The sequence below is a fragment of the Zeus faber genome, assembly GCF_960531495.2.
Source record: "Zeus faber genome assembly, chromosome: 1".
NCBI lineage: Eukaryota > Metazoa > Chordata > Actinopteri > Zeiformes > Zeidae > Zeus > Zeus faber.
This window is the reverse complement of record NC_137193.1, coordinates 50,211,810-50,237,556: the sequence shown is the minus strand read 5'-3', so window position 1 is coordinate 50,237,556 and position 25,747 is coordinate 50,211,810. Positions and strand designations below refer to the sequence as shown.

Sequence of the window (25,747 nt, the reverse complement as noted above, 5' to 3'; positions counted from 1 at the left end):
AATTCATTTCTGATTTTAGATTTTAGCATCCTTCCTAAAGAATTAACAACACTTCATAATCAAGGAGCCGAGCTGCTTCAAGCAGTTTGTCGGAATTTAGTAGACAGATCTCGACACAGTATCAAGGAATCCAGGAAGAAAAACTTGGCTCCTTAGTCAATTTGATGTGGCCATGTCAATAGTTAATAGGTTGTTTAGTATTAACTATTGATTATTATTTAACTTACTATTTGACTGTCTGTCTGTACTGCAATGTACTGTACACTGTATACAATGTCAACGCCACCTGGGACAACTCACTTTGTACATTTCAGGTTTTACATTCATCTAAAATAAGCAATTATCCGTTGTTGTATCCATAATTTGAAGTAATTTATAAATCCAAGCTCCTCCTCCTTACCTCCTTAGCGCCACAAAAAAATTGTCTAACAAAGTTTGCATGCAGCCTGTCACTATCTTTTTACCGGACACACATGGATGACCTTCTCGTCACCTCGTCAATAGGGTAAGATAGACATTAAGTGAATTTCCCAAAATAACTGTCTATCAACTGTCTAAGAACTGTGTATCTCTATACGTCGATGCCTTGCAGCTTGATGAAAATGAATGGTTATTGTATTAACATATTAACAGAGATCTAAATGACAAATTTAAACAACAAAATCACAGTGAATGTGTTAAAGTATCTTGATCTGTGATTGCTTCTTCTGAATCATAAGCCCAAGCTCCACTATTTCTACATGTCAGATTTTATTCTCTTAGTTAAGTTGTTTTTCTCTTGGTATCAGACCCAAATAGAACATTTTCTGTGGGAAAACAGAAAATGGATGACCCATTTTATTCTCAATCATTTTATTCAATGCCTTTTTTTTTTCTTAACATCAAATTTTAATGCCTTTTGCAAATGGGTTCAAAAAGGAAGTTATGAACCAGTCTTTCTAATTGTCTAGTGAAATTAACATTTACCAACGATGTTATTAACCTTCTTATATGGGGCATTCATTCATTGTTTTATAGATTATTTCGTAAAATTTTCTTTAAATTAACGGACTATCTAACTCATCACACTTTCTTCCATCCACTCCACGTGACCTGTTTATCCTCAATACTCACATACTTTTGACCTACATTTAAAGCCTCAAGTGTCTGTTTTGGTGTACAAAGGGGTCAATGATAATTTAAGCAAATGTTTGCTCTCTCTGCAGTCAAATAGCCAGAATATCAAAACAAATACGATTGTTTGGAGTTAATTTTAAAGGGATTATGTGTTATTTGAAGCAGCATTTGCCACACAATTCATTTTGAATAGGAGTTATACTCTGCTATTAAAGCCTATAAAAGCCCATAAAAGTCCTTTAAAAATAATAATTCCAAGTTATTGTTATTATTATTGTTATTATCATTATGATGATTATGATGATTATGATGATTATTATGATTATTATGATTATTATTATTATTATTATTATTATTATTATTATTATTATTATTATTATACAGGGTAACAATTCATTCCATCCCACAAGGTTACATCTCTGCGCGATGGAAGCTTATCGTTATTGTTCCGATTTTTTTTTTTCTTGGCACTTGAGATTCACATTCGGAGCAGAAATTAGAAAAAAAAATGTATTAGCCCGGAAGTCACAGAAAGTTTGTGCATCACCGACAAGCAAAGGTTCTAAAACTTCCCGTCGGGTGGTGGAGCGAGATGAGTTTGTGGAGTAAGACGCTTTGTGACATCATCTACCAATTGACTATACACGTACTGTTACTTAAGGACCTACCTGTTTAATGACCGTTCTGACTAATGACCAGCTCTCTGACTAGTCTGTATTGTACGCTGAGTACAATACTGCGGCCGAGTACACAACACCACTAGCGCAATCGCTTTTGTTAGGGCAGGAGTGCAGCCAAGGGCATGACACAAGAGGGGGGCAGCAGGGATCCTGTCAACGGCCCAGGACTGGCGGCTCTCAGTGGACCTGGAGAAACAGCTGAGATTCCCACAGCACATTGTCAGCACCACCCTGAGGCCGGATTTACTTCTGGTCTCTGAGGCCACCAAGACCATCGTCATCATGGAGCTGACAGTGCCATGGGAGGACCGCTTAGGGGAGGCTCATGAAAGGAAGCAGACCAAATATGAACATCTGGTCATCAACTGTCGAGAGCAGGGCTGGAAGGCGGGTGCATGCCCATTGAAGTAGGCTGCAGGGGATTTGCGGGTCACTCACTCCACAGAGAACTCAGTGTATTGGGCATCACAGGAGGAGCAAGGAGCAGAGCCATCAAGAACATCACCGAAGCATCTGAGAAAGCCTAGAGATGGCTCTGGATCCGGAGAGAAGGGCCATGGGGACAAGCGAATGCCACCTGAACACACACCACTGTCCGATCAATCGTGGTGGGGTTTGAGAGACCCGAAACACCCGAGGACACCAGGTTACATCACTGATGATGTGTTCAGGTGCATCGGAAGATGTATTCAAGAACTATACACTATATACACTATATACACTTTATATACTATATACACAATATACACTATATATAGTATATACACTATATATACTATATACACAATATACACTATATATAGTATATACACTATATATACACTATATATACTGTATAGATCTCATCTCATTACCGTTTTCAGTCTCAACACACGAGCTTTCGCAAAGGCCACGCCCCCTTACCGTGAAATAACACGGGTCCTCGCTTATCGACCAATTTGCAAACGACCCGGTCCTAGGAACCTTCCACAGAGACACCGTGAAGCAGGACTTTGTGTACTACAGGTAGTAGACAGCCACATTCTATGTTTTAGTAATAAGACTGTAGCGAGCTAGGGCTTCTTCGAGCAAGCAAGAGGCCGGAGATTTGACTTCACAATCAAGTGCGATCTTTATTCGTCAAAGTGCTCGGCATTTATTCCCAGACAACCCCAAAACACAATAAACAAAGCATGCTGGGAAATCTCTGTTGGGTTAGCTGTCCAGCAACCCATGTGTCCACCGCAAAGTCTCTAAGGTGTTGGGGAAGTTGATGCTTTTGCCGGGCCCGCCCAGGGGGCCCCTCAGCTGCTTCCCATGGCAAGGCACAGACTGGAGGCTGCCCCTCTGCACCTCACTCACCCTCAGACTGAGCCGAGGGTCAGTAGGGGGCAAGCTGATCGCGATGAAGAACCACCACCTGGTTCCTTTTGATCAGACAGTCTCTCAAGGATGGTACAGGCTCCCACCCAGTGGCTCATCAGCTTCGGGAAGAGGCCTTTCTTTCTCTCCGGGCTGTAGACCCACACCTGTGCCCCGGGGGCAAAATCCTCCCCTTTGGCGCGCTGGTCGTAAGCCCTTTTCTGACGGGACCCAGCACCGGCGAGAGCCCCCCTGGTCAGTTCATGCACTGCCCTGAGCCGCTCCCAAAGGTGGTGAAAACAGTCCATGCCCGGCCCTCCAGCCAGCTCTGGTTCGGGGGGAGGGCCAAACATCAAGTCCACAGGGGTGCGGAGGTCGCGTCCAAACATGAAGGCTGCACTAAACTGCACGGGTAACACAGAAGTTTCTCTCAGGCTGGCTGAGGGAGCGGCTGAAGTAGGCGATAACCTGTTCACCTTGTTCACCTTCCTGGGACAGCACTGCCCCGAGACCCACGTCGCTAGCATCAGTGTCCACGATGAAAGGTTGCCGCAGGTCTGGATAGGCCAGCACAGGGGTCTAGTGAAGGCACAGGAACAGTCCTCCCCCCACTGGAACGCTTGGCCCTTCTGTGTCTGCTGGTGTAGAGGGCTGGCAATGGTGGCAAAGTCCTTCACGAACCGTCAGTAGTAGGAAGCCAACCCCAGGAAGCTTCGCAGCTTTTTCACGTCGCGAGGAACAGACCAGTTTTTCACCACTGCTACCTTGGCTGGGTTGGTTAAAATTCCAACCGCACTGACGACATGGCCAAGGAACAACGTCTCCGCTCTCGAAGTCTGCAGCATGGGCGAGGAGGTCATCCAGATAGACGACACAATGGTCCCGGGGGATGCCGGCTAGGACCCTCTCCATAAGGCGCTTGAACGTGGCTGGAGCGTTGCAAAGACAGAATGGCATGGCTTCCGGTTTGACTAATGACAGAGTAGGTCGCAGACCGGGAGAGCTCTGTTGAAATACTGTCTAAATTGGAACCATACGGGATTTATTACCACATTACCTTGTGAAAATTTGTGTGAAGGGCTGGTTAACATGGGAAAACCTTCGAAAAAACCAAACCAACATACAGAAGAGCAACCTTTGTAAAATAATCGAGGTGAAAGCTCGCAAGCTAGCTAAAACGAACAGCATGCTTCTAGCAACGCGCTGCTAACATTGGCTGACATGGAGAAACTTCTCAAGCCCATGGAGGACCGCATTATAGCCAAACTTTCTGATCAGCTCTCGGCTGACCAACAACCATCGACCGGCAAGACCAGACATTTCAACAAATGGAAATGTCACTAAACGATATGGAGGTCAGAATGGCAATGAGTCCATCAGCAGCCCTCTCCAAAGAAAACGATGCCCTCAAACTTAAGACAGACGATCTGGAAAACAGATTGAAACGCAACATCCGTATAACAGGCTTACCTGAAAAAATCTCTCTCAACCAAGCACCTTCATGGAGGTATTCCTGAAAGAAGCGTTTGGTCCAGATGCCTTTCCCGCTCCTCCATCCGTCGACCGGGCGCACAGAGTTGCTATCCTCCGCGGAAAACAAGATGACCCTCCACGGCCATTCATCGTGCGGATCCACCACTAGCAGACCAAGGAGTGGATCCTGAAGCTAGCAAGGGAGGCCGGCGCATCCCTCCATTTTCGCGGGCACAATTTTCACATCTTCCCCGACTACAGTGTTGAGGTCTCGAGGAAAAGAGCGGCGTACTTCGCGTTCTAGACTAAGCTGAGAAACACCGGCTTTGTGTATAGGATGCTTTTCCCTTCCAAGCTCCAACTCACCGACAACAATGGACAGAAACTGTTGTTTCATTCCTCTTTTCTGCAGAACGGCCAGGCAGGCTCGCCTCACACTCTCTCTCCCCCAAAACGCAACGGTCAATCTCTTGAGTCCAAACGCGGCCACATTCACACTTTAAGATGCTCCTTAATGACTTTGTTTTCCTATACTTTTTCGTTAAATTCTTCTGTTGTTAATGAAAGTTTATTAAGTACTTTTCCTTTGTCATACTATTAACGCGCTCCCACTCACATGTGGACGTGCATGTGAAAATCTTTATTTTTATAGATATAAGCCTTACAAGTTTTAGTTAACTTAAGTTAACTTGTGGCTTCCCCGTTTGTATATAGCATATCGTGCACATGCTGTACACTGTTGTTGTTGCTGTGATTCCAATTACAAATGCCAGTGTCTTTATAGTTTCAGGCTTAATTCAGTATGGAGTATACAGAGTTCAAGTGTAAGTTAAGTGTTCTTAAAGCTGGTTTGAGAGCACTGTTCAAGTGAATTATAAATAGTTAATTATTTACAATTGTTTATATTATTGTATAATAATAATATTATAATTAAAAATAATTAGTGATTACAATGACTTTTATCATGTTTACAAATGGAAACGTTGCCTCTATGACGTGCAGTTGTGGGGTTGTGTGTGTTCATACACTGGAACGCCTGAATTCTTCCCCCAGGTGGATTCATAAGGTATCATCTTATCTTATCTTTATTTACTATCTCAGTGTGTCTCTGTCAGGGGGAGTTGTCCTGCCATGACGGCCACAGCGGCCCCAGCCACGAGTCCATGCAGGCCGTGTTTGAGCTGAAGCCCTTCAGGCCGGTGGTGAATCTCAGCAACCCGACTCTGGCCAACATCTCCTTCACGCTGTACGCCGTCCTGGGCGTGGTGAGCACTCCTCATGCGGATACATCGACAAGTTCAGGAATGCTTCTTTTGCAAATTTTAGACAGATGTTTTCAAACCTGGAGGCATTCAGTCAGACTCCAATATGTACTGAAAGTTTGTAAAATTATGCATTAATAAAATACATTTTTAAATTCCATTAAATATATTTTGATTAAGATTATTTTGTGTGTCTGTTCTCAATAATCTAACCATACCATCGCTGTAACTCAAAGCACTGCTTATAAATTAGGAAATATTTTTTTGGAGTCAAATTTAAATACATTTTGATATTCTCACATTTAACTTATCACACTAAATGCATGTAATTCATTGTTTGACAGCCCTAACCTATTATAATGCTTTTATGTTGGTTCTAGAATGAGAAGACTCAAATCCTCACTACCTTCCTGTGGCTGAGATTAGTAAGTGCATGTTTCTTTGCATACATTTGAGGCAATCCGCCCCATTAAAGTATATGTGTTCTGAAGGCTCAGCAGTGTCTTGTTTCTCTGCTGCAGTACTGGCACAACGAGCTCCTGGTTTGGAACCCAGACGAGTGCAGCGGGGTGGCTCGGATCTCTCTTCCCGTGAAGGAGCTCTGGTCTCCGGACATCATTGTCTATGAGTTGTGAGTTCTCGATGCTACAATTTTTTTTTTTTCTTCCACTGATCCAGCTGGTTTAATCAGGTTTTGGAATTTAGCTTGAAGAACACGTACCCTTTTCTTAAGACTCATCAGTGGAGGCTGTTCATAGCAGAGCGTTCCAATAATTTGTCTGTTTGTCTGTCTTAATAGTACTGTTTCCCAGACTGACCTTCTATTGGGAGTTACATGAAGCGAGAGAGAAGTACAAGGACACTCCACTCAGACACTGTTTCAGTCACAAAAACAATGTGTTTTGCGCAATCCTTTTTTAAGCACACACACACGCACACGCACACGCACACGCACACACAGACACACAACACAGGAACTTTCTACAACACTCATGAACAAATTCACATGGTGACTCAAAACTCTGGGGTGGAATCCTACTTCCCAACCGGCTTTTCCACCTCTGTTAAAAGAGTTTATTCTAATTCCCATTTTTTCACCTACACCTCTACTTGCAGCACCCACTCAGTTAACCATTCTTCTAAAGTCTGTACTTTCATTGAAAGGGAGAACTGGAGGGTGTTGTAACTTGTGTGTAACATTTGGGTTTGGGGTCGGTTTCAGCTCCAAAACAGCCCTAAGGAGCAACCCAGGCTCAACAGTGTTTATAAATTCAAACTTTGCTATCTCCTTACTCACTGCCATCATTTAGTGTGTAATTGAAGTGTAATCTGAAATTAATTTTGTAAAACTGGAAAATATTTAACTTGCTCATGCTTTTTCACACTTTTCTCCAATGTTTCTTTCCTATTTTTCCCCTTCCCTTTTTTCCTTTATTTCTTTAAAAAAAATATTTTTTGTTATTTTTCCAATTTTTTAATTTTTACATGTTTTTTTCTGTTTCTGTCACTGTTTACACAGTTTCTCTTTCCATGCACTTCATCAGCTATTTTTATTTTTGAAACTTTTTTTTTCCATGGACCATCTCAGCGTGGACGACGACGTCTCGCAGGCTTGTCCTTACGTCTACGTCAACCACACGGGTCACATCCGCTGGGACCGGATGCTGCGGCTGGTCTCCGCCTGCAACCTGAAGATCTTCAGCTTCCCCTTCGATGTGCAGAACTGCACCTTCACTTTCGGCTCCTACATGCACACAAGTAACTGTTCCAGAGAGCAATACACTTAAGCTGGATTTACACTAAATCTGATAAACGACAACAATAAAGTGGAAGTCTGTTCGTTTCTATGGAAAAATCAGATTCCACACTCAAAAAGAAAGACACTTCTGCGGCATGTTTTGGCCCAACAGTGTGACCGGATGCCCCCGTTGCTAAGCAACTATTAAACAGCGTTGCAGTTTAAACAAATTTAAACTGAAAGTTACATGAATAAGATTTATATATATATATATTTGTATATATATAAAATCCACGTTGGATGCAAAACCTTTAGACACATTAAATCCAATGGCTGCTAGGGGGCAAGATCCCGCTATTGGATGAGTTTCCGCATTCGATGTAAAGCCGGCTTTGGCCAGCTTTGACCAGAGGAAAGTAGAATTTTCAGATATTTGTACTTTAGTAAATTTGTTACATTTTAGGAGGCTTTATCTTTAACAACTGAAAATATTCTTTACCGGGAGGATTTCCCATAGAAGAAGCATACTCACTTTGTAGAATGGGTGCTATTTTAAGTTTGAACCTGCCAACAATAAGGCATAGAAAAAGTGAAAGGTAAGTGGTTTAACTTCTGTGTCTCCACAGTGAAATAAGAGGTTGTGGTGTTAACCAAATACTTTAAGTGCATTTAATATCAGGCACAGAACGCGCGCGCGCCGCTGCTTACGTCGCGTCGTGGCTGGTGTTGGGAACATGGACGATTACAAAGTGGCGTCTTACCAACTGAAGAGGGCTGTGAAAGAGGCAAGATTCACACCTCTGGTTGTTTCTCTGCTCCGTACGGGTGGCTGTTTTGTAAAACCCAGCATGAGTTACAGTTTTCCAAGCTTCCTTTAGACGCAGCACTGGCTCAAGCTGTCTGTCTAAATGTCGTACTCGCAAGTGGCTGGAGGGGAATGACTTCCTAGAGACGAAGCTTTGACTTATGTAACTTTGGAATATGAAACCAATGAAATTATGAAGGTCTTTCACTAATTTCTGCTCCAAGTGCAGATCGATATTGATCAAACTCGAATGACAAGATGTCTGAAATGTCCCGGTTCTAATAAGTCCTCAACCATGTATGTGTGTAATGCCATTGTCTGTTTTCTTTTAGCTTTTAGCCTGAAAAACGCAGAGATTATGTCCCTCAAGAACAGTGTTTTAACAATAACGATCGTTCCTGGATCATGCAGTGCGGAGACACAAGATGAAACAGTTCCTCCACAGGTTATTAGAACTCTTGTGGTGCGAAAACGCCTTCTGTTACCGAATATAGTTTTCGGGGTTATGAGAGAGGCAGCACGAGTTACAGTTTTCAGAGTTTCTATTCCATCCAGCATCGGCTCAGGCTGTCTGTGTATGCTCAGCAAACGCTATGCAGTCCACAGGGCACAGGTCCCTGGATGCGAATGGCTTCTGAGAAATGAAGCTTGGACTTATATAACTTCGGATGATGACGTCATGAAGTGCCCTTCTCCTCAAACTAATAAAGTCGCATGAATGTTCTTCAACCGCCCGTAAAATGTCTTAAATCCGTTAAATAAACAGCTTTCCACTAATTTCTGCTCCAAATGTACATCGATATTGATCAAAATGGAACAAGAAGATTTCTGAAACGTCCCGGTTCCAACGAGGCCTCAACCATGTCTGTGCGTACTGCGGTTGCTATCTTTCAGATACTTTAAGCCCAAAAATGACTGAAATGAGAAATTAAATGCAAGAGAATAGTGTTGCTGTGGTTATATTAAAATGACAACTGGTGCTGTTGTACAGTGTGATGGCTGCAGACTTAGTACCTGTTCCACCACTTGTATTCATACTAGGGCTCATCATATGCACATTCAATGCAATACAAAAAGTTAAAGAGGGAAAGTTTGAAAGTTCAATACATATTAAAGGAAATCCTCAGAATGGGGGTGGGGGGGGGGGGGGGGGGGCGTATAAGGGGATGAAGATCCTTTGAAAAAGAGAGGTGAGAATTGATTTCTGACTAGATGGTTCTTCCACCCCCTGCTAAAGATGAAGTGTATCCCCTATATCATTCTCTCCCTCTGCCTTAATATCCTCGTACATTTTGATTTTCCTACTCCCCCCATCCCCTGCCCTTCCTCCCCCAGTCAGGGATGTGAGGGTGAGTCCGGCGTTAACCTTCGAGGAGATGTCTGGGAACTCCAAGCGCTACCTGGAGGCCAGTGGGGAGTGGGAGCTGGTGGTGATACTGGGAGAGACCTCCATTCTCAAGTTTGGCATCGACGAGTGGGACATCATCACCTTCTGGGTGAGGGATAATGGCCGAATGTGTGATTTGTTTAATTATTCTTTGCATCAAAATGTTTCTTCAAATGGAATCCATACGGCCGTCTGGGGCACAGACGGTCGTAGGGATGACCACTTTAAATGATCTGCCTTTATTGCCAGTGTAGGTCTGAAACAGATAAACATCTGTGCCCTGTTCACTAGGTGGTGATCAAGCGGCGCCCAGTGCTCTACGTGGTCAACCTGCTGATTCCGAGCTCCTTCCTCATGCTGATCGACATTCTGTCCTTCTACCTGCCCCCGCATAGCGTGGACCGTGCCTCCTTCAAGATGACTCTGATCCTGGGCTACACAGTCTTCCTGCTCATCATGAACGACCTGCTGCCAAGCACGGCCAACGGCACACCGATCATAGGTCCGTCCGGTCTGGAGTAAAGCTGGTGCCCACTGGCAGCACCCACTGTCCTGCAGGAGGGTTGAAATGACCATGGGCATCCAGTGTTCCTAAACCGCATGACTTATATCACAATATGTTTAGCTACTAGGGGTGCAACGGATCAGATCATTTTTCAGATCAGCCAAAAAAAAAGAAAAAAAAAGAAAAGGAGACAAAAATAACTTTGCTTTCAATTTATTCTGTAAAACACTTAAAGCAAGGAAGGTTTGCCCATGGCCTTAAATTAAAACAACATTCAAGAAGTCCAGTGTTTAAATACATTTTAAAAACATGTAATACTTAATTGTTAAATTAAAGTGCACTATGAGGCACGCATGATACCTTCTTCCTTTTAACATGGTAGTGAATGAAAAAATATGATTAGATCCACGAGATTAATTTAATTCCGAACCGATTTTCATGAAATTTAGTTTGTTATAATCGTGAGAAATTTAACATGATACTGGTTTCTGTTACTGGAATTGAGCGAGTTACAGTCGATTTTGTCTGCGTCTCTCAATACGCGATTCGATTTAAACATCTGTAATTTTTCAGCACTAATTCTATCGAGTCTTGATTTGTAAAGAAAACACAGTCTCTGAATAAGTAACTTTGAGTCCAGTCACATTAAATCATTATAAATAAAGGTTTTTTTTTGTGGTGGTGGAATAAATATAAACACAATATTTCATACAATTTCATAAATAAAATAAATGCTTTGGAGGCGTTAGAGTCGGCAGAGACTTTTCCTAATTCGACTCATTTTATCCCAGCATCATGTTCCGTTTAGCATTACTATCTTATCTTTAATATCATGATCCAAATGAGATGATCCAAGGTGTTAAGAGAATGACAGAGAAAGTGCACCGTCAAAGAGGGAGCAATTGGGGGCTTTTCATAAAACTTACAACCTAACAACCCTAATGATGGCACTGGGCACAAATAAGAATTGAGAAGCAGCCTGCGGTGAATTTAATACAGCAGCATAGCTAGTTGTGCTCAGTAAACTGTGGATGTGGATAAACATTGACAAAAAATAACCCCACCACTTCAAGTGACCAAGAAATATAAACAAACATATTTATTGTTCAGAAGAAGTCTACGTTTTGACCTTCATAGAGGGAGGACCAGGGTAAGCCCGGTTGTTGAAAGAGGCAGCTTCAAGTTGCAGTTTTGAATGGAACTTCAAGGACTTGTCGCCCTCCAACCGGTAACACCAATAGAATCAATCATGATGAGTGTTTTGTTTTGTTTTTAATTGAAAAACAACTGATTTCACCACATATCTTTCTAAATGTGTCTCAGGAATCTACTTCTCAGTGTGTCTGGCCCTCATGGTGATCAGCCTCCTGGAGACGGTCATCATCACCAACGTGCTTCACCACAGCTCCATGAAGTACCGGGAGGTTCCTCGCTGGGTGCAGGTGGTCATCCTCAAGCACATCGGCAACCTCATCTGCTACCATTGGCCGGAGGAGCTCCCGCCTCCCATCCCGCTTCCTGAAGACAGACCCGAGCAGTTGCATGGGGGTCCGGGCCCCCACGTTGTCCAATCAGGAGCCTGCGCACCGGACCAGCAGCCAACCGGCAACGGTGACGAGAGAACAGGTTAGATGTTTGAACTGATTGGGACACTGTTGAAGTACATTTAAAAAATGGGATTTATAATTGGTAAAATTGAACATTTCTTGCTGGCCAATAGTGTTGTTAAGGCTTGGACCCAGGACGTCTGATCACATAAAAACATAAAAGCAATGATTGATGCGGTCAAGGAGTCTACCTTAAAACGCTGTTGTTTGTACCACTGACTGCATTGACGTTTGGGGGGAGTGGTAGTAGTTCGTATTAGGCTTAATTGAATGTGTCACTTCTTTGATATATACATTTTGTTATGGTGACATTTTCAGGGATATACACTAATAAACCACACAAGGGTGAAAGAGGCCTGCGTGAGAGTTTGAGGGCTTTGAGGGAACTCTTTGGTAAATATTCAGTCTCTGCATTCTTGGCCAGAAACGTGGACCCCGCTATCAACACTGTAAACAGCATATAGAGGAGCACATGTGTAATACAAATAATAATCACAGATTACCACTTTGAGATCGGCTTCTCCAAGTATGCAAAAGCGATTGACTTGTAACTTGAACGAGAACATCTTTTCATTACCATCACATGTCAAGCATTCCTAACCCCAACTAGTGAATTTCGGATTTCCCGTCTCCACCAGATTCTGCTGTTGCGGCGACGTTGGCCGGCGTCCCGGAGCTGAGGCAGATCTGCCAGGATGTGGGCGAGCTGCGTGCTCACCTCACCTCCCTGCAGAAGGAGAGCGAGCTGCAGGACCAGTGGTGCCACGTGGGCTACATCCTGGACTTCCTCCTGTTCCGCATCTACCTGCTGCTCATCACCTGCTACGCCCTGGTCATAATCTGCATGTGGTGCATCTGGATCAGCCAGACATGACACCACCGATTGCACAGGGTCTAGACTGGGGCCTAATGGGCTGAAGAGGATTATGAATTACAGGTAAAACTACCGTAACAGGTGTAGTAAAATCTGATGCAGTAAATCCAGAGGTGGATAATTTCAGGCCCAGAACATTTTGCTCCATCCATGCACAGATCCAGCTGGTTTCACTCACTAGTTGGACCTCTGCGTTGTTGCCGATGAGAAAATCCACATGGCTGACCCAAAATATCAGTGAAATTTTGAACCCTGATTTTGTTTGGGTTGCTCTTGGTGATTTTTTGTTTGTTCTGTAGTTAAAACCATAATTACATAAAACTAGATCATGTAAATATCATCTTCATTCTGCACTTGTATTTATAGTATATAATATTTCTTAGAAATGCCATTTTTGTGCTGCATATGGGTGCACAAATCGTCTAAAGCAACACTGAAGACTGTGTATAAGTAGTAAATATAAGTATATTTGTGTTTGCGTTTTATTGTATTTGTTTTAGTACTGCATTTGCATTTTGGAAAACTTGTTGACGTTTAGAAATGCACTGTTTACAAAGTGAAAGGGTTTTTATTAATTATGTAAATAATAGCAATCTATAAATACCTATGAACATTATTAATAATTACATCCATGGATAAAATCAAGTCATGATACATCACTGATTAACTACACCCATCAGCCAATTAAAGATAAAATAAAATACAAGTCAAAGACCCCAAATTTGCTGCCCCTGGCAAAATAGTCCATACTTTTGATAAGTAAATTGGTTCCGATGTGCGGCCATATTATCTCAATGTGCAGCTGTGGACGATGTCAGGGCAACATCAGAGGGTGTTGTAACTGTTCTGTGACCATCCTGCGTTCATTATCTGAGCTGTTAATTAGTTCTCAACCTGTTCAACCTCAGGAGAGTCAATTAAAGCAGTAAAGAAAAAAAGAAAAAATAAAATAGGTCTGCTTCAACAGTTTTGTTTTCGGGACAATGTAAGATTCAGCCACGTCAATTCACCAAGTTTAAAATGGAAACAGCAAGTTTAGAGAGAGTGTCCTGAGAAGTCTTAGACCTCTACAGTGATCTTGGAGGCGAGGACGTGAACAGGGTTCATTCTGGCATTACAAAATTTAATTTGAGGTATTTAAAAGCATTATGTTTTTAAATTTTTACAAACAAACATTTTCAATGTCATGCTGGATTAAATTTACATTTCCTGGTCATAACACGAGTTTGGGAGAGTTAACGTAAAATAATGGTAGAAAGGTTTTTCTTGTGACTAAAGATGTTGAGAAGAGTTTGTTCTTTGTTATTGTTTTCCACACAAAGTGACATCACCTCCACCCCCAAAACTCAAGGGCTTCATTAATGACTTGACGCCAAAAGCACACAGGTCCAACACAACATCAACAGTCTGGCCAGTCTTTAATTCTCAACAAAATTACAGAACAAAAGCAAATCAACACAAATAATAATAGCATTAATCAATTTTTTCAATAATTTCTCTCTGTAGTGCATTTAAAACCCCACACACACACACACACACACACACACACACACACACACACACACACACACACACACACACACACACACACACACACACACACACACACACACACACACACACACACACACACACACACACACACACACACACCTCTACACTTTTCGGTCGGATCACGCTGAGGTCACTTTTCATTGAAGAGAGCAGAAAGTACAGTGTTTTCTTTCAAAAAGCAGCCATATGAGAACTGAACGTACAAATGGGTAACAGTCCCATCCCTGTTGCATATGAGCAGATTGTGCACAATCAAGGTTAACGCACAGCGACCTTATTGCTTAAAAACGGCAAATGGTCTAGAGCGAGACCACAAAGCAGAACCTGGTTATAAAATGGTCTGGTCTAAAATCTGGGGCCTAAAAAATATGAAGGAACGCAAGAAGTTGGAATACAATTAGTCGGATCATTGGTTCTATCGCGTAAAAGCCACCGTTTTGATTTAGCAAATGATGGGCAGAGGAGAAGTTCCACCCTTAATGTCTAAAACCAGGTGCCAAGCTAAATGGAATTCTATCAGGTTTCCCTGCATGAATATCAAATAGGACAAGCAGACACAACTACCCCCCAACATATTATATAAATTCCTATATTGCAATCAACAAAAAAGGTCAAAGAACTTTTGCGTTACATTTCTTTTCAATGTGAGTCCTCTATATCTGGTTCTACACATTGAAAGCTGAGCATTCCTGTTCTTTCTATGAAAACGAAAGGATTTGGCCCTAGAAAGCGTGTTGTTAAATGTTAATCTAATCAGATTTGCAGTGTCGCATGGTGAGCAAAACAAAATAAATAGGTGAATAATTACACTTGAAAATTTGTAAATAGGTCATCTTTAAAACAAAGACAATTTCATCTAACCCCCCATATATAGTGAATTTGGATTGGAACCTGGATTGCAGTTGCAAAGATATGTTGGATAAAGCAATATGCTAAAAATTGGACGAATGAAAATATATATATATATATATATATATATATATATATGACAAAGCAACACTTAACTATGACATTTTACGGTTGATGCCCCGTCTTTTAACAGTGAACACTGGAAAAAAAACCCCTCTCTCACTACCGACAAGATCAGTGCAAATTAAATTAATAAGAAGCTTTCAGAAGCTTAGTCTCATTCAAAACAAGGTTAAGTGACAGAACTTTTAAAACAGTTAAGTGCCCAATGAGGCTGGTGCAAAATCTGTGCACAGCAGTTACTGTACACAAGCGCACACACACGCACACTCTCCTTTTCAGTGAAAATCATTTTAGTACAACTCGCACACACTTCAAACAACATAGCACAAACAAGGTGCCTAATTTTCTCGTGGAGACCTGGTGGAGTCAGGTCCCGCTGATCTCTATTTCAATTTCCAAAGTGGCTCCACCATTCCAAACACATTGGTCCCAGAGGCACGCGAGTCCGGTTGAAACACTTAAAAACAAACAAGGTGAAATAGGATTGTTTCAACACTGCCAAAGTAAAACTTCATTGAGAGACATTTGTGCAAACTCACTCAGATATCTGTACTAAACGCTTAGTAAAAAGTAAAGTAAACCAAAATAAAAAGAGGGAAAAAAGCCCAGATCCTCACTCTGGCTAAAAAGCAAAATCGGTTGCAAATTGCGTGGCGGTGAAGTTGATCTCAAGCTAAGCCAGTAGCCTGGAGATCTAAAACGCTGTCGCCACAAGCTGCACTTGAAAAAAGGAAAGACCTACAAAGTTTTAAACAGTCTTTTTACTTTCGGATGGACAGGGACGTTTCGGCACATAGGTCAGATAAGAAGATCTGATATGGGATTGCATTTTTGGATTCGCATTTTATACAAGAAGGCTCTTGTCACGGGGTCTGGGAGGGTGAGGGGGCGTGGTCAGTCACTACAATCATGGTCGCATCGTTTTGTTGTCTTCTACAATCTCGCCCGTATTCTGTCGTGGCCCCTTGCTAGCTCCCGCCGCCCTCGTCCTCTTGTTCCTCCATGTTCTTGCGCGCCATCTTTTCCCGGCGCTCGGCAAGCCGCTGGCAGCGAGGACACTCCTTGCCCGGACGGAAACAGCGGCGGTGGTAGCAGGCGTGGCACTCTGGGGGGGGGAACCCAAATAAAACACGGGTTAAAGGGACACTTCACAGGAGCTAGGCTAGCTTATCTCATCTGCGTCCATGTATTGAGGCTAAAACCGCTAGCGTTCAACCTGTTATCTGTCCTAGACACACACAATTGGTAGGCCTTCTCGACTGAACCTGGGTAACATTGCCAAAAAGACTGGAGTATCGCTATAAGAGGAAACAAGAGTTAGTAAAACTACAGAGAGAGCAGAATTATGAAAAGTTGAAGCCATTTTGCCGCTTCGTTCTTCGAGTGCAGGTTATGTTATTTTTTACGTTATGTTTGTTTTTTTTAAATACCGAGGAAACAGAGGGACTACGAAACCACGTCAGGGATGTTTCTTTCCACCGCAAAGAGGCAGTGCTCAACAACTCCAACCCGTCTGACTGCTTTCACAACAACTGAGAGCAACACCTTGGGCTGTCAGGACAGCACAGCCAATCACAGGAGAGCCTGAAGCAGGGAGGAGCTCAGGGCTCTATAAAAGCACCGGTGGATACAGACATCAAGGAGGAATGTGAAAAGAGCGTTCATGTAGCCTGGGACGAGTGAAACCACACCCGGAACCAGTTCAGACAGTCTCGAAAGCAGCTTTGCACTGCCAGAAGCCGACGGATGACTAGACGTGTTTTTGTTTTATTGTCTCACTAAGAAAATGAATGGTGGAAATGGTGATGAAAAATGACAAAATGACAAGCGACTTTACAAAAAAAAAAGTGTTTATTTCATATTCACACACAGATGAAGATGAAACTTACAAATTAAAAAGGCACTAGAGATTTAAAAATGGGAGATAAAAGTTAAATAACATTAGATACTGTATGCACACAGTATTAAAACTATGGCGTGGAGGCGCTGAGGCCACACAACAGCAGGCACATCCTCCCAAAAATTACATTTTCAATCCAAGACTAACGGAAATAATAAATTAAACAGCCTAAAGACATCAAATCCAGTAGCTCTTCCACACTGGGAAGAGGAAAGACAAGGAAAAAGGAGACCAGCTCTAGATAAAAGTCAATATCGGACAACAAGCACACTGCCTCAACCACTCTAAACATGCAAAATGTATTCAACTGGGTGTCCATCACCAAAACAGCTGCAAAGAAAAATGTCTGACCATGTTTCCAAGACCAACCACCACAGTGCCAGAAATTCAGCGTGAAAACAGAACAGATTATTACAAGAGATGGAAGAAAGCCACGAACAGCCAAAGAGAGGAAGAACCACAGAAAAAGAAAGACACAAAGAACGAAGACCACACCGTTTAAAACCCTTGGTTAGCAAGAATAGAACTGGGAGATTAAAACCCAAGTTAAGTGAGATTCTAAATTCAACCGACAAGAGCTGAGCAGCTGAGCTCTAGACGAGTGCAGATCTATCTCTATGTGTGAAGGCCACCAACACATCTTTTGGATGTAAACAATGTTGGACAAAAAAATTTAAAAAAAGCCAGTGTAGAGAGTGAAGACACCACCACCACCACCCACCCCCTCCCACAGGTACTGGAAACACAAGCAAAAAACTGTACTTCCGTAAAAAACTGTACTAATACGTTCAACTACTTAAATTGTAGTAAATTGATGAAGTGAATTATTTCATTATTCAATATTAAAAAACAGAACTGCGCAGAACAAATAAAATCCTCATTGTCATTTTCGAGATGGGTTATGATTGAATTTCATCTCCTCTATCCACAGTCTAGGTTCCCTCATCTTCTCCACTACAATCATCTTTGTGGCTCATCTCAGATCCCTCTTCCCCTCCCCCCTCGTCCTCCCTCCTTCTCGTCCCTTTGAGCGTAGGGCCTCGTCTCACTCTCCGGGCTGTGCGAGTTTTGCGCGAACGCCAGTATTTTTGGCTTTCCACGACCGGCTCTTCTGGACGGTCCACCTCTCGCCTTCCCCCCCCCCTCTCCCCCTCCCCCTCCCTCTCCCCATCGGACTCAACCTCTCTCAACCTTCTCTCTCGGGAGAAAATGGAGGTCAGGCTCGGGGGCTTGGGTAAGTTGATACCTGAAAACCTCCCGGCTTTCAACGCTCCACAATTTGCCTTTTCAGACATGTCTGCCTCCTCTTCCTTCTCGTCTTTCTCGAATGATTCCTTTTCGCGCTCGTCCTCGCATTTGGCCTCCCTCTTAGACAAACTTGTCGCTAGCTTCCTGATCCCCGACGCCTTCCACCCCGCCCTCCACTCCGCTTTCCTCCCTCCTTTGTCCAGTCTTTCCATGCTGCCTTGGCTTTCGCTGTCGGTGGTCGGACTTTCTCGCAGCTCTTTCCTGGAGAGAGCGTTCACCAGCTTGTCCATACGAAAAACCCTCAGTAGCTTTCCCTTCCCCGTTCTCATCTGCTCATCCCCAATTTTCATTGGCTCCACACACTTCCTTTCGCAACTTCCTTCCCCTCCTCTCTCAACCTCTGACCATTCTCCGTGCTCTTCCACTTTCCTCCCAATCGCCTCATCTTCCTCGTCGTGCTCTTCTACCCTTTCCACATTTCCCTCCCTTGCCTCCTCTCCTCCCTTGCACTTCCCTCCAGTCTCATAATCCTCATCCATCCCATCACCACTCTCAACTTCCTCCTCCTCCTCCTCCTTCTCCTCCTCATCCTCATCCTCCTCCTCCGCCTCCTCGTCCTCCTCCCCTCCTTCGCCCTCCCTCCTGTCTTGAGAGAGGACCCTTGCCAGCCTACGGGGTTGGGGGAACTTCCAGTCTCTCCAGGAGAGCGAGGGACCGGAGGAGGGGGCCCAGGGGCCCCCCAGGCCGGCCACCAGCAGAGAGGGCTCACCTTCACAGCGCTGGCACTTGTTCAGCTCGAAGGGGAAGATGATGTCTTTGCCATCGCCGCAGAACTCGCACACAAAGCCATTGGCCTGGCACAGCTGGGAAACACAACAGCAGAATAGCGAGGTTATATAGGTTAGATAGAGAGATCCGCGGGCTGGGAGATGCTGAAATCAAATATCACAATATTGTTTTGATGAATACCTTGAGATTGATAATTTGACAATATTTTAGGGACCAATATTAGTGATTCCGTAAGGTAACAATATGAAGAATAAATATCTGAGAAACAATCCTTAGTAATGTGGATATTATGACCAAGCTACAACAGTCTATGAAGTCCAGAAAACTGCAATTCTTCACTGTAATGCAGCCTGAATGAGAACATTTAACTATATCACAATGTTACCATAACTAAAATCCCAGATGGTATCTAGTCTCATATCACAATATCGTATGTTGCTCACACAAAATAATAACCTTTATTTGGCTAGCACCTTTCATACAAAACATGCAACTCAAAAGTGTTACATTCATATAAGGCAATCAATAATAATAATAATAATAATAATAAATATAGCTGTAGGCAGCAATACAGAGGGTCCAGGTTAGATACGAATTATAGTTTTCAGAGCTTCCGTAAACCACACCATCACTTTGTATCGACACCAATTACCAATTTTCAAGTTCCCGTGGAATGTACCATCACTTCATGCTGCCGCTCGTCTTTACATCACTATTACGTCTCAAACTAGTTACAATTTTCTAAGTTTCCATTAAACGCAGCAGCGGCTGACGTAATCACATGGTGACGACTCTCTGTGGCTAATTATAGTTTTCAGAGTCCTGGTGACACGCAGAGTTATTAATACAAACTGATACACTTGTTGCGTGTTATTCATTTATCCTAAAAGTTAGAAGATGGCTGTCTATCACCTGTAGTCTACAAAGTCCTGCTTCATGGTGTCTCTGTGGTGTCTCTAGATGTAGACTGATATGGATCAAACATGAACCACGAGATGTCTGGTTCTAACGAGATCTCAACCATGACCGTGGTTCAGGGATTGTCAGGTTCCAATTGTCATGTAATAATAATAATAATAATAATAATAATAATAATAATAATAATAAACGACCAACCAAATGCATCTCATATGAAATGCATTTCATAAAAATAAGTAAATATTATGCTCAAATTCAGTTTCGGGCTGAATCATCATTTAGCAGGCTTAGGGTTACCTTTGCCAATGATTTTCAATTATTATTTCTACTTTTAATTATTAGTCCTGAACTACTAAATTCTCAAATAATTATCGTAATAATTCTCACAATTGTTTAGGGCCTTTTCAATAGATCAAACAAAGATAAGATTTCATGATGTGGCCAAAAAGAAGATAAAACTGGATGTTTATTTGTGGTTAGTTTGTAGTGTTTACAAAGATCTCTCATAAGTTGACGTTTTAAATCCCGACTGGACACAATTGCATTTGGCTGCTGCTGCAAAAAAAATAAAATAATAATAATAATAAGATGTATCATTAGTCTCACCACGCAGCCAGCTACATGCGTGGAACCCAGTTTGAGGAGCTCTTTGAGCCGCGGGGCCAGTTCTCCATTGCGCACGGCGGCGAGGTCGTTGAGGGAGAAGAGGTGGAGGTCTTCTGTCAGGTGACCGGGCAGGCTGTCAAACTGGTCCCTTACCCTAAGGGGGGACACACAGGGACGTGCAAACATGTTTCGTTTAGGATGGTCTAGAGCAGTAACAGAAGAATATTGTTACTGCTGTTACTTGAGAATATTTACACCAGTTATGCAGGTTTTCATCGCAGGTTTATGACTTTGCTGGAAAAGTCCTTATCTAAACACAGAACAACACATTTCTTACTCTTTAGCGAGCCGACAGGTCTTGAAGAGGTTTTTCATGTGAAACAACTTCTGCCGCAATACCTGTATGGAAATGAAAATGGTGTTTTTTGGTCATTGTTTCGGTATCAATTAATGATTAATATTAACATTCAATTTCAACTGTGCTTAATCGTAGTTGTAGATTACTCACTTGGACCGATATATTCCAGATTAGCAGTGAAACGGGGGTTCACAAAACTCAATTTCATTGTACTTACACTCCGAAAATATAAGTGAATTTAATTAAAATCTCATAACCTTTAAAAACGTTACATTTTTTCGAACAAATATTCAGACGGTTCTGCGATCTGGGGGCCTTCCAGCTTCCATCTTCCAGTAATGCAATAATCAGTTTAGTGATTTATCATGTAGCCTCCTTTTTTATATGTGCAATTTACAACAGCAAAACACAATCCATATTATGAAATGAGAAGTTATTCTTTAGACTGCTAGATAAACATTAACACATCCGCTCAAGTTCATTGCATTTGCCATAATTTTGTTCCTAATCTTAATGTCATTTTGTGGTCTAAATCCATTAACCACATAGATCTACTGGTGAAGTAAAACAAGAATAAGCAACAGACAGATAAAAAAGACAAGTCAGTCGCATCCCTAAATCTCAAGGTTACACCCACCCACCACCAAGTTCTTTGCCGTTGTTTCAGACCTAGAAATGTTCTCCTCCCATGATAAGTAAAATCCGACTGCATAATGTGCTGCGGACTGCTGCGTACGCATGAAGCAGACATGTCTAGTTTTGTATCGTCCGACTAAGTATTCAAAACATGCTTATGTATTTTACAAATTAAGAGTTTTTTTATTTGATGAATGTGGGCGCTGATAAGCAAAAATTAACTAAATGGGGTTTTTTCTGGGGGAGGACAATTATTAATCAATAAATAAAATAAATAAACAAACAAACAAACAAACATTTAAAAACACAGCAAGTAATGTAATCGCTGTATGCCCAAACACTGTGTAACGCCTGTAATACAGAGAACCGGGGAAACCCTAGCCTTCACTCACCCTCACTGTCTCCAGGGCCTTGTTCTTCTTGTACAGGGCACTGTTGATGTCGTTGGGGTTGAACAGAGGGTCTCCAGCGATTTTGCTGAGCAAGTCCCTGGCAAAGTTGCTGACGTAGTACTTGCTGAAGTCCCACTTCCTCAGCACGCGGCCCGGCACCACGGCCTGGGCGTTCTCGTGGCAGCACTGGCAGAAGTAGCGGCCCAGGTACTCGCAGTAGCGCAGGCGCTTGATGTAGTCTGTGGCGGACGGCCAGGAAAAGCAGAACAGGGTGTAAGAAACTTCTCACTATATTTAAAAAAAAAATCCTCCCCATCTTATTCAATACTACATATATAATTTATAATATAATAATTCTCTCTACAAGGTGAGTATGACAGGTAACAGTAATAAAACCAGATACAATGTGTATGTTGAAATAAATAGTCATCAATTAAAATTCAAGACTATTTCATGACTGAATTCATTAAATGCCTAAAATGTATGATTAAATGCAAAATATTAATAAAACTAACGTTTTAAGACTCAAAAAAAAAAAAAAAAAAAGGGAGAAACTGCAGACACCCTGGAAGAAGCAGCATTTTGGCCAGTTTCAGGCAGTTTATTTTGTCTCTTTTTCTTGTTTGTTTTCCATGGCTGAGCATAATATTGTGGGTTTCAAGACCAAAAATTAAATGTAACAAATAAAAGAATAAACAACATCCTGGGTGAAGTCTGGCGATGAAAAAAATTAAACTAACTTTATGGAGCATAAGCACTACTGGTTACATTTACTGAGCAAAGTCATAAAATCCAAGATGCATCTCATAATGATTAACTGCACATAAAACTCAAAGGCCTGTTTACACCGCAGGTCTCCAGACTTGAACAGACATTTCTGCGGTGGTTACCCGGGTCGATGCGGATGCCGCAGCCAGCGCAGCGGTAGTTCTGTTTCGCAACCACTATCTTCCTCCTGATAAAGAGAGGATGACAGAGCGTATGACAGATAAAGTGAGAACAGGAAGGCTGGGATTTACAACGGTCAGACAGTATTCGGGAACACAGATTACAATCCGTTTACGATCCAGGACAAAGCAATCAGTGTTTGTGAATGTGAAAACAGAACACAGAATTTGGAAACGCACTGGCAATGTCATCAGGTTCGACATTGCGAGTAACTCTTGAGATAGCAAAAGTGGCGTAACGGCTTCAATTTCGCTATGTAATTTTTCCGAAGTTCCCCATTTGGCACCCTTGAAATAACTTTTTACATCTCCCTGATTTCAGTCTCATTTTCAGTCCTGACACTTCTCTACCTGATGAAACACTTTCAGTGGTAGTTCTCTGGCTGGGAGATTGTACAAATTTTTCTGAATTATTGATCTTTGTAATTACTAAATGGGAACACTTACATGAAGTGGCTAAAACGGATAACATGTGTGATGAAAAAAACCGAAATAATTAAACAGATTAAGAGGAAGACAAAGTCATTCAACAAAAATTCACCAGATGTTGGTCTGTGGATCTGAAATGCTGTGGGAGGTAAAACGTGGCTGGGACTTACTTTGGAGCTGGGTGAATGTTAAAGATAATCTGGGGCCGGGGGGGGGCCCACTCCAGGTTGCCTCGGACCCGGATCCTCAGCTTGTAGATGTCTGCATGTTCACCGTCGTCAGGGGAGATGGGGAGGGAGTCTGGGATGGGCAGGAGCTGGAGGGTCAGACACAGAGGTGAGACTGAGAGGTGAGTTATCACGTCATACACATTACAACTTCAATTCTATGAAATATTGAGTTTGTGTTCACCTTTTGCGGAGCGTCGTGCTCAGGGACGAGCCAGTCCAGTTCGGAGGCGGCAGGAAGCTGCATCCCCTCAAACTGCCTGAGTAGACCCATGGCCACTGACTCAGCAGAGTTAGATTGGAGGAAGGATGGAGATCTGGAGGAGGTCAGAAAAGAAAAACATAAATATATAAGCAAGTATACATTTACAAGGTTTGTCCATTTCTTAAATGTTCATAGATTAGGGTCAAAGTTGTTTTAATTGTTTAATGGTAAAGACATCTTGCTGAATAATTGTAATAAAAATACCCCGTTGGACCCCAGAATGGTCTGGGGTCCAATGGGTCTCCACACTAGATACTTGGTGCCCCTGACGAAGTGATGACTTCATCAGGTGTTTATTTCATAAGAGTGTATATTCAACACTATAATCAAGTTAGTGATCAACGTTTTGGATCACCACCTACCATAAGAATAGTTTCACTTTGCAACTTCACCACATCATTACAAATGATGAACTTTGGCCTTCGGTTTTTATTTGGCCCTTGTGTAAATCAACCATGCTGAAACATTTGAATGTGTTAGCTAGGAGAAAAGGAGGTCGCACTTACATGGAGTCTGAGCTGAGGAAAGACCTGCTGCTGGAGTTCACACTGCGCTTGATGTCTGCATCTGAATGAGTTGTGCAAAAGAAAAAGAAAAGTTTATAAAAGTAAGTAACACAGAACAAAACTTTTGGAAATTGTCAGCTGGAATCTACCCATGTAATTTACCAATAACTTTTACAACTTGCCATGCAAGAAAATATTTGAGAATAGGAAATGAACCGTTAAATTACAGTTGGTTTGTTGCCAAAGTGGCTGGTAGAGATGAAACCACTTCCAGTCATTGACAAATTAAAACCACCACCGTGTGGCTTGTGGTGTAAAGTGTCATTTTTATACAGATAATGCTTTCCTTCACAAGCAGACAGGATGTCTGAGCTGACACAAATCATATTTACAAGGAATGGTCAGAAGCTTGAAATCTTTAATAGAAAAAAAGGAATCATCTGTCCCATGTTTTTGTCTCGTGTAGTGCTAGATGAAGTAAAGGGTAGAATGTTCTCCCATATTTTCTAATAGAGCTTTAAAAGAAAATGGTAAACACATACATCCGGTAGTACAGGTGTAGCCAAGTGGGAAAATATTTATTTTTAACCAATGAATAGTAATAGTTACTGACTAGTTGAAGAAACAAGTCTGCAACTGTACAGAAGATGAAGCCACCATTGCTCAGCTGGTCAGGCCTGATAAACATGTAGTATTGTTGTTTGATATTTGCTCCCAACGCAAGCCTCTAGGTACTTGAAATAGCTGATGCTACAAAATGAAATTACAGCAGGGCTACAATGTCAACTCCATTGAATTATGTGATAAGAAAAGCAGTTAAATGTATTTAGTATTGAGCCGCTACTAAAAATTGGTGCCAGGAGAGAAGTTATATCACACGTCAACAAGCCCATTCTGTTTGGGGGGGGGGGGGGGGGGGGGTGAAGGGTTGGGTGTGGGTGAAATAATGTATGCACAGATGAACAAGTGAATTAGAGGCACACAGGGACCCACACATAAGGAGTTGAGGGTGGCAAAAGATGCAAGAGGGTGACACTATTCTACTCGCTATTCTACTCCTGTCTACCTCGCTACGCCTCCACATTCAGACACACGTGCACTCTGGCAAAACCAAACAGTAGAGCAGTCAAGCCATTAGCATCAACACAAGCAGCCAAGTAAAAACAGAACAAAAAGTAAGCTTGAAACGCGGATGCAAGATCAATTCCAAAC

At 42.3% G+C, this 25,747-nt stretch overlaps 2 protein-coding genes across 3 annotated transcripts in view; one reads left to right on the top strand and one right to left on the bottom strand.

Annotated features, from left to right (window-relative positions):
• Nucleotides 1–4,486: 4,486 nt before the first annotated feature.
• On the top strand, nucleotides 4,487–12,788 carry LOC307227712 (5-hydroxytryptamine receptor 3A; the record flags this gene model as incomplete). The annotated part of the gene is made up of 9 exons (XM_079997127.1): nucleotides 4,487–4,492; nucleotides 5,726–5,875; nucleotides 6,253–6,297; nucleotides 6,394–6,503; nucleotides 7,461–7,630; nucleotides 9,751–9,911; nucleotides 10,094–10,304; nucleotides 11,631–11,918; nucleotides 12,553–12,788. 9 exons carry the CDS (start codon nucleotides 4,487–4,489, stop codon nucleotides 12,786–12,788), a joined length of 1,377 nt encoding a protein of 458 aa, XP_079853253.1.
• A 1,413-nt stretch (nucleotides 12,789–14,201) lies between these two features.
• Nucleotides 14,202–25,747, bottom strand: part of rubcn (rubicon autophagy regulator) — a 31,260-nt gene continuing 19,714 nt past the window's right edge. For both annotated transcript variants that reach the window (XM_080004470.1, XM_080004471.1), the window contains 9 exons: nucleotides 24,536–24,596; nucleotides 23,949–24,081; nucleotides 23,708–23,853; nucleotides 23,052–23,116; nucleotides 22,162–22,400; nucleotides 21,113–21,174; nucleotides 20,776–20,929; nucleotides 19,232–19,325; nucleotides 14,202–16,419 (listed from right to left, as the gene is read on the bottom strand). In XM_080004470.1, coding sequence (XP_079860596.1) covers nucleotides 16,283–16,419; nucleotides 19,232–19,325; nucleotides 20,776–20,929; nucleotides 21,113–21,174; nucleotides 22,162–22,400; nucleotides 23,052–23,116; nucleotides 23,708–23,853; nucleotides 23,949–24,081; nucleotides 24,536–24,596 — 1,091 coding nt within the window. In that variant the 3' untranslated portion in view covers nucleotides 14,202–16,282. The remainder of the gene's footprint in view (nucleotides 16,420–19,231; nucleotides 19,326–20,775; nucleotides 20,930–21,112; nucleotides 21,175–22,161; nucleotides 22,401–23,051; nucleotides 23,117–23,707; nucleotides 23,854–23,948; nucleotides 24,082–24,535; nucleotides 24,597–25,747) is intronic.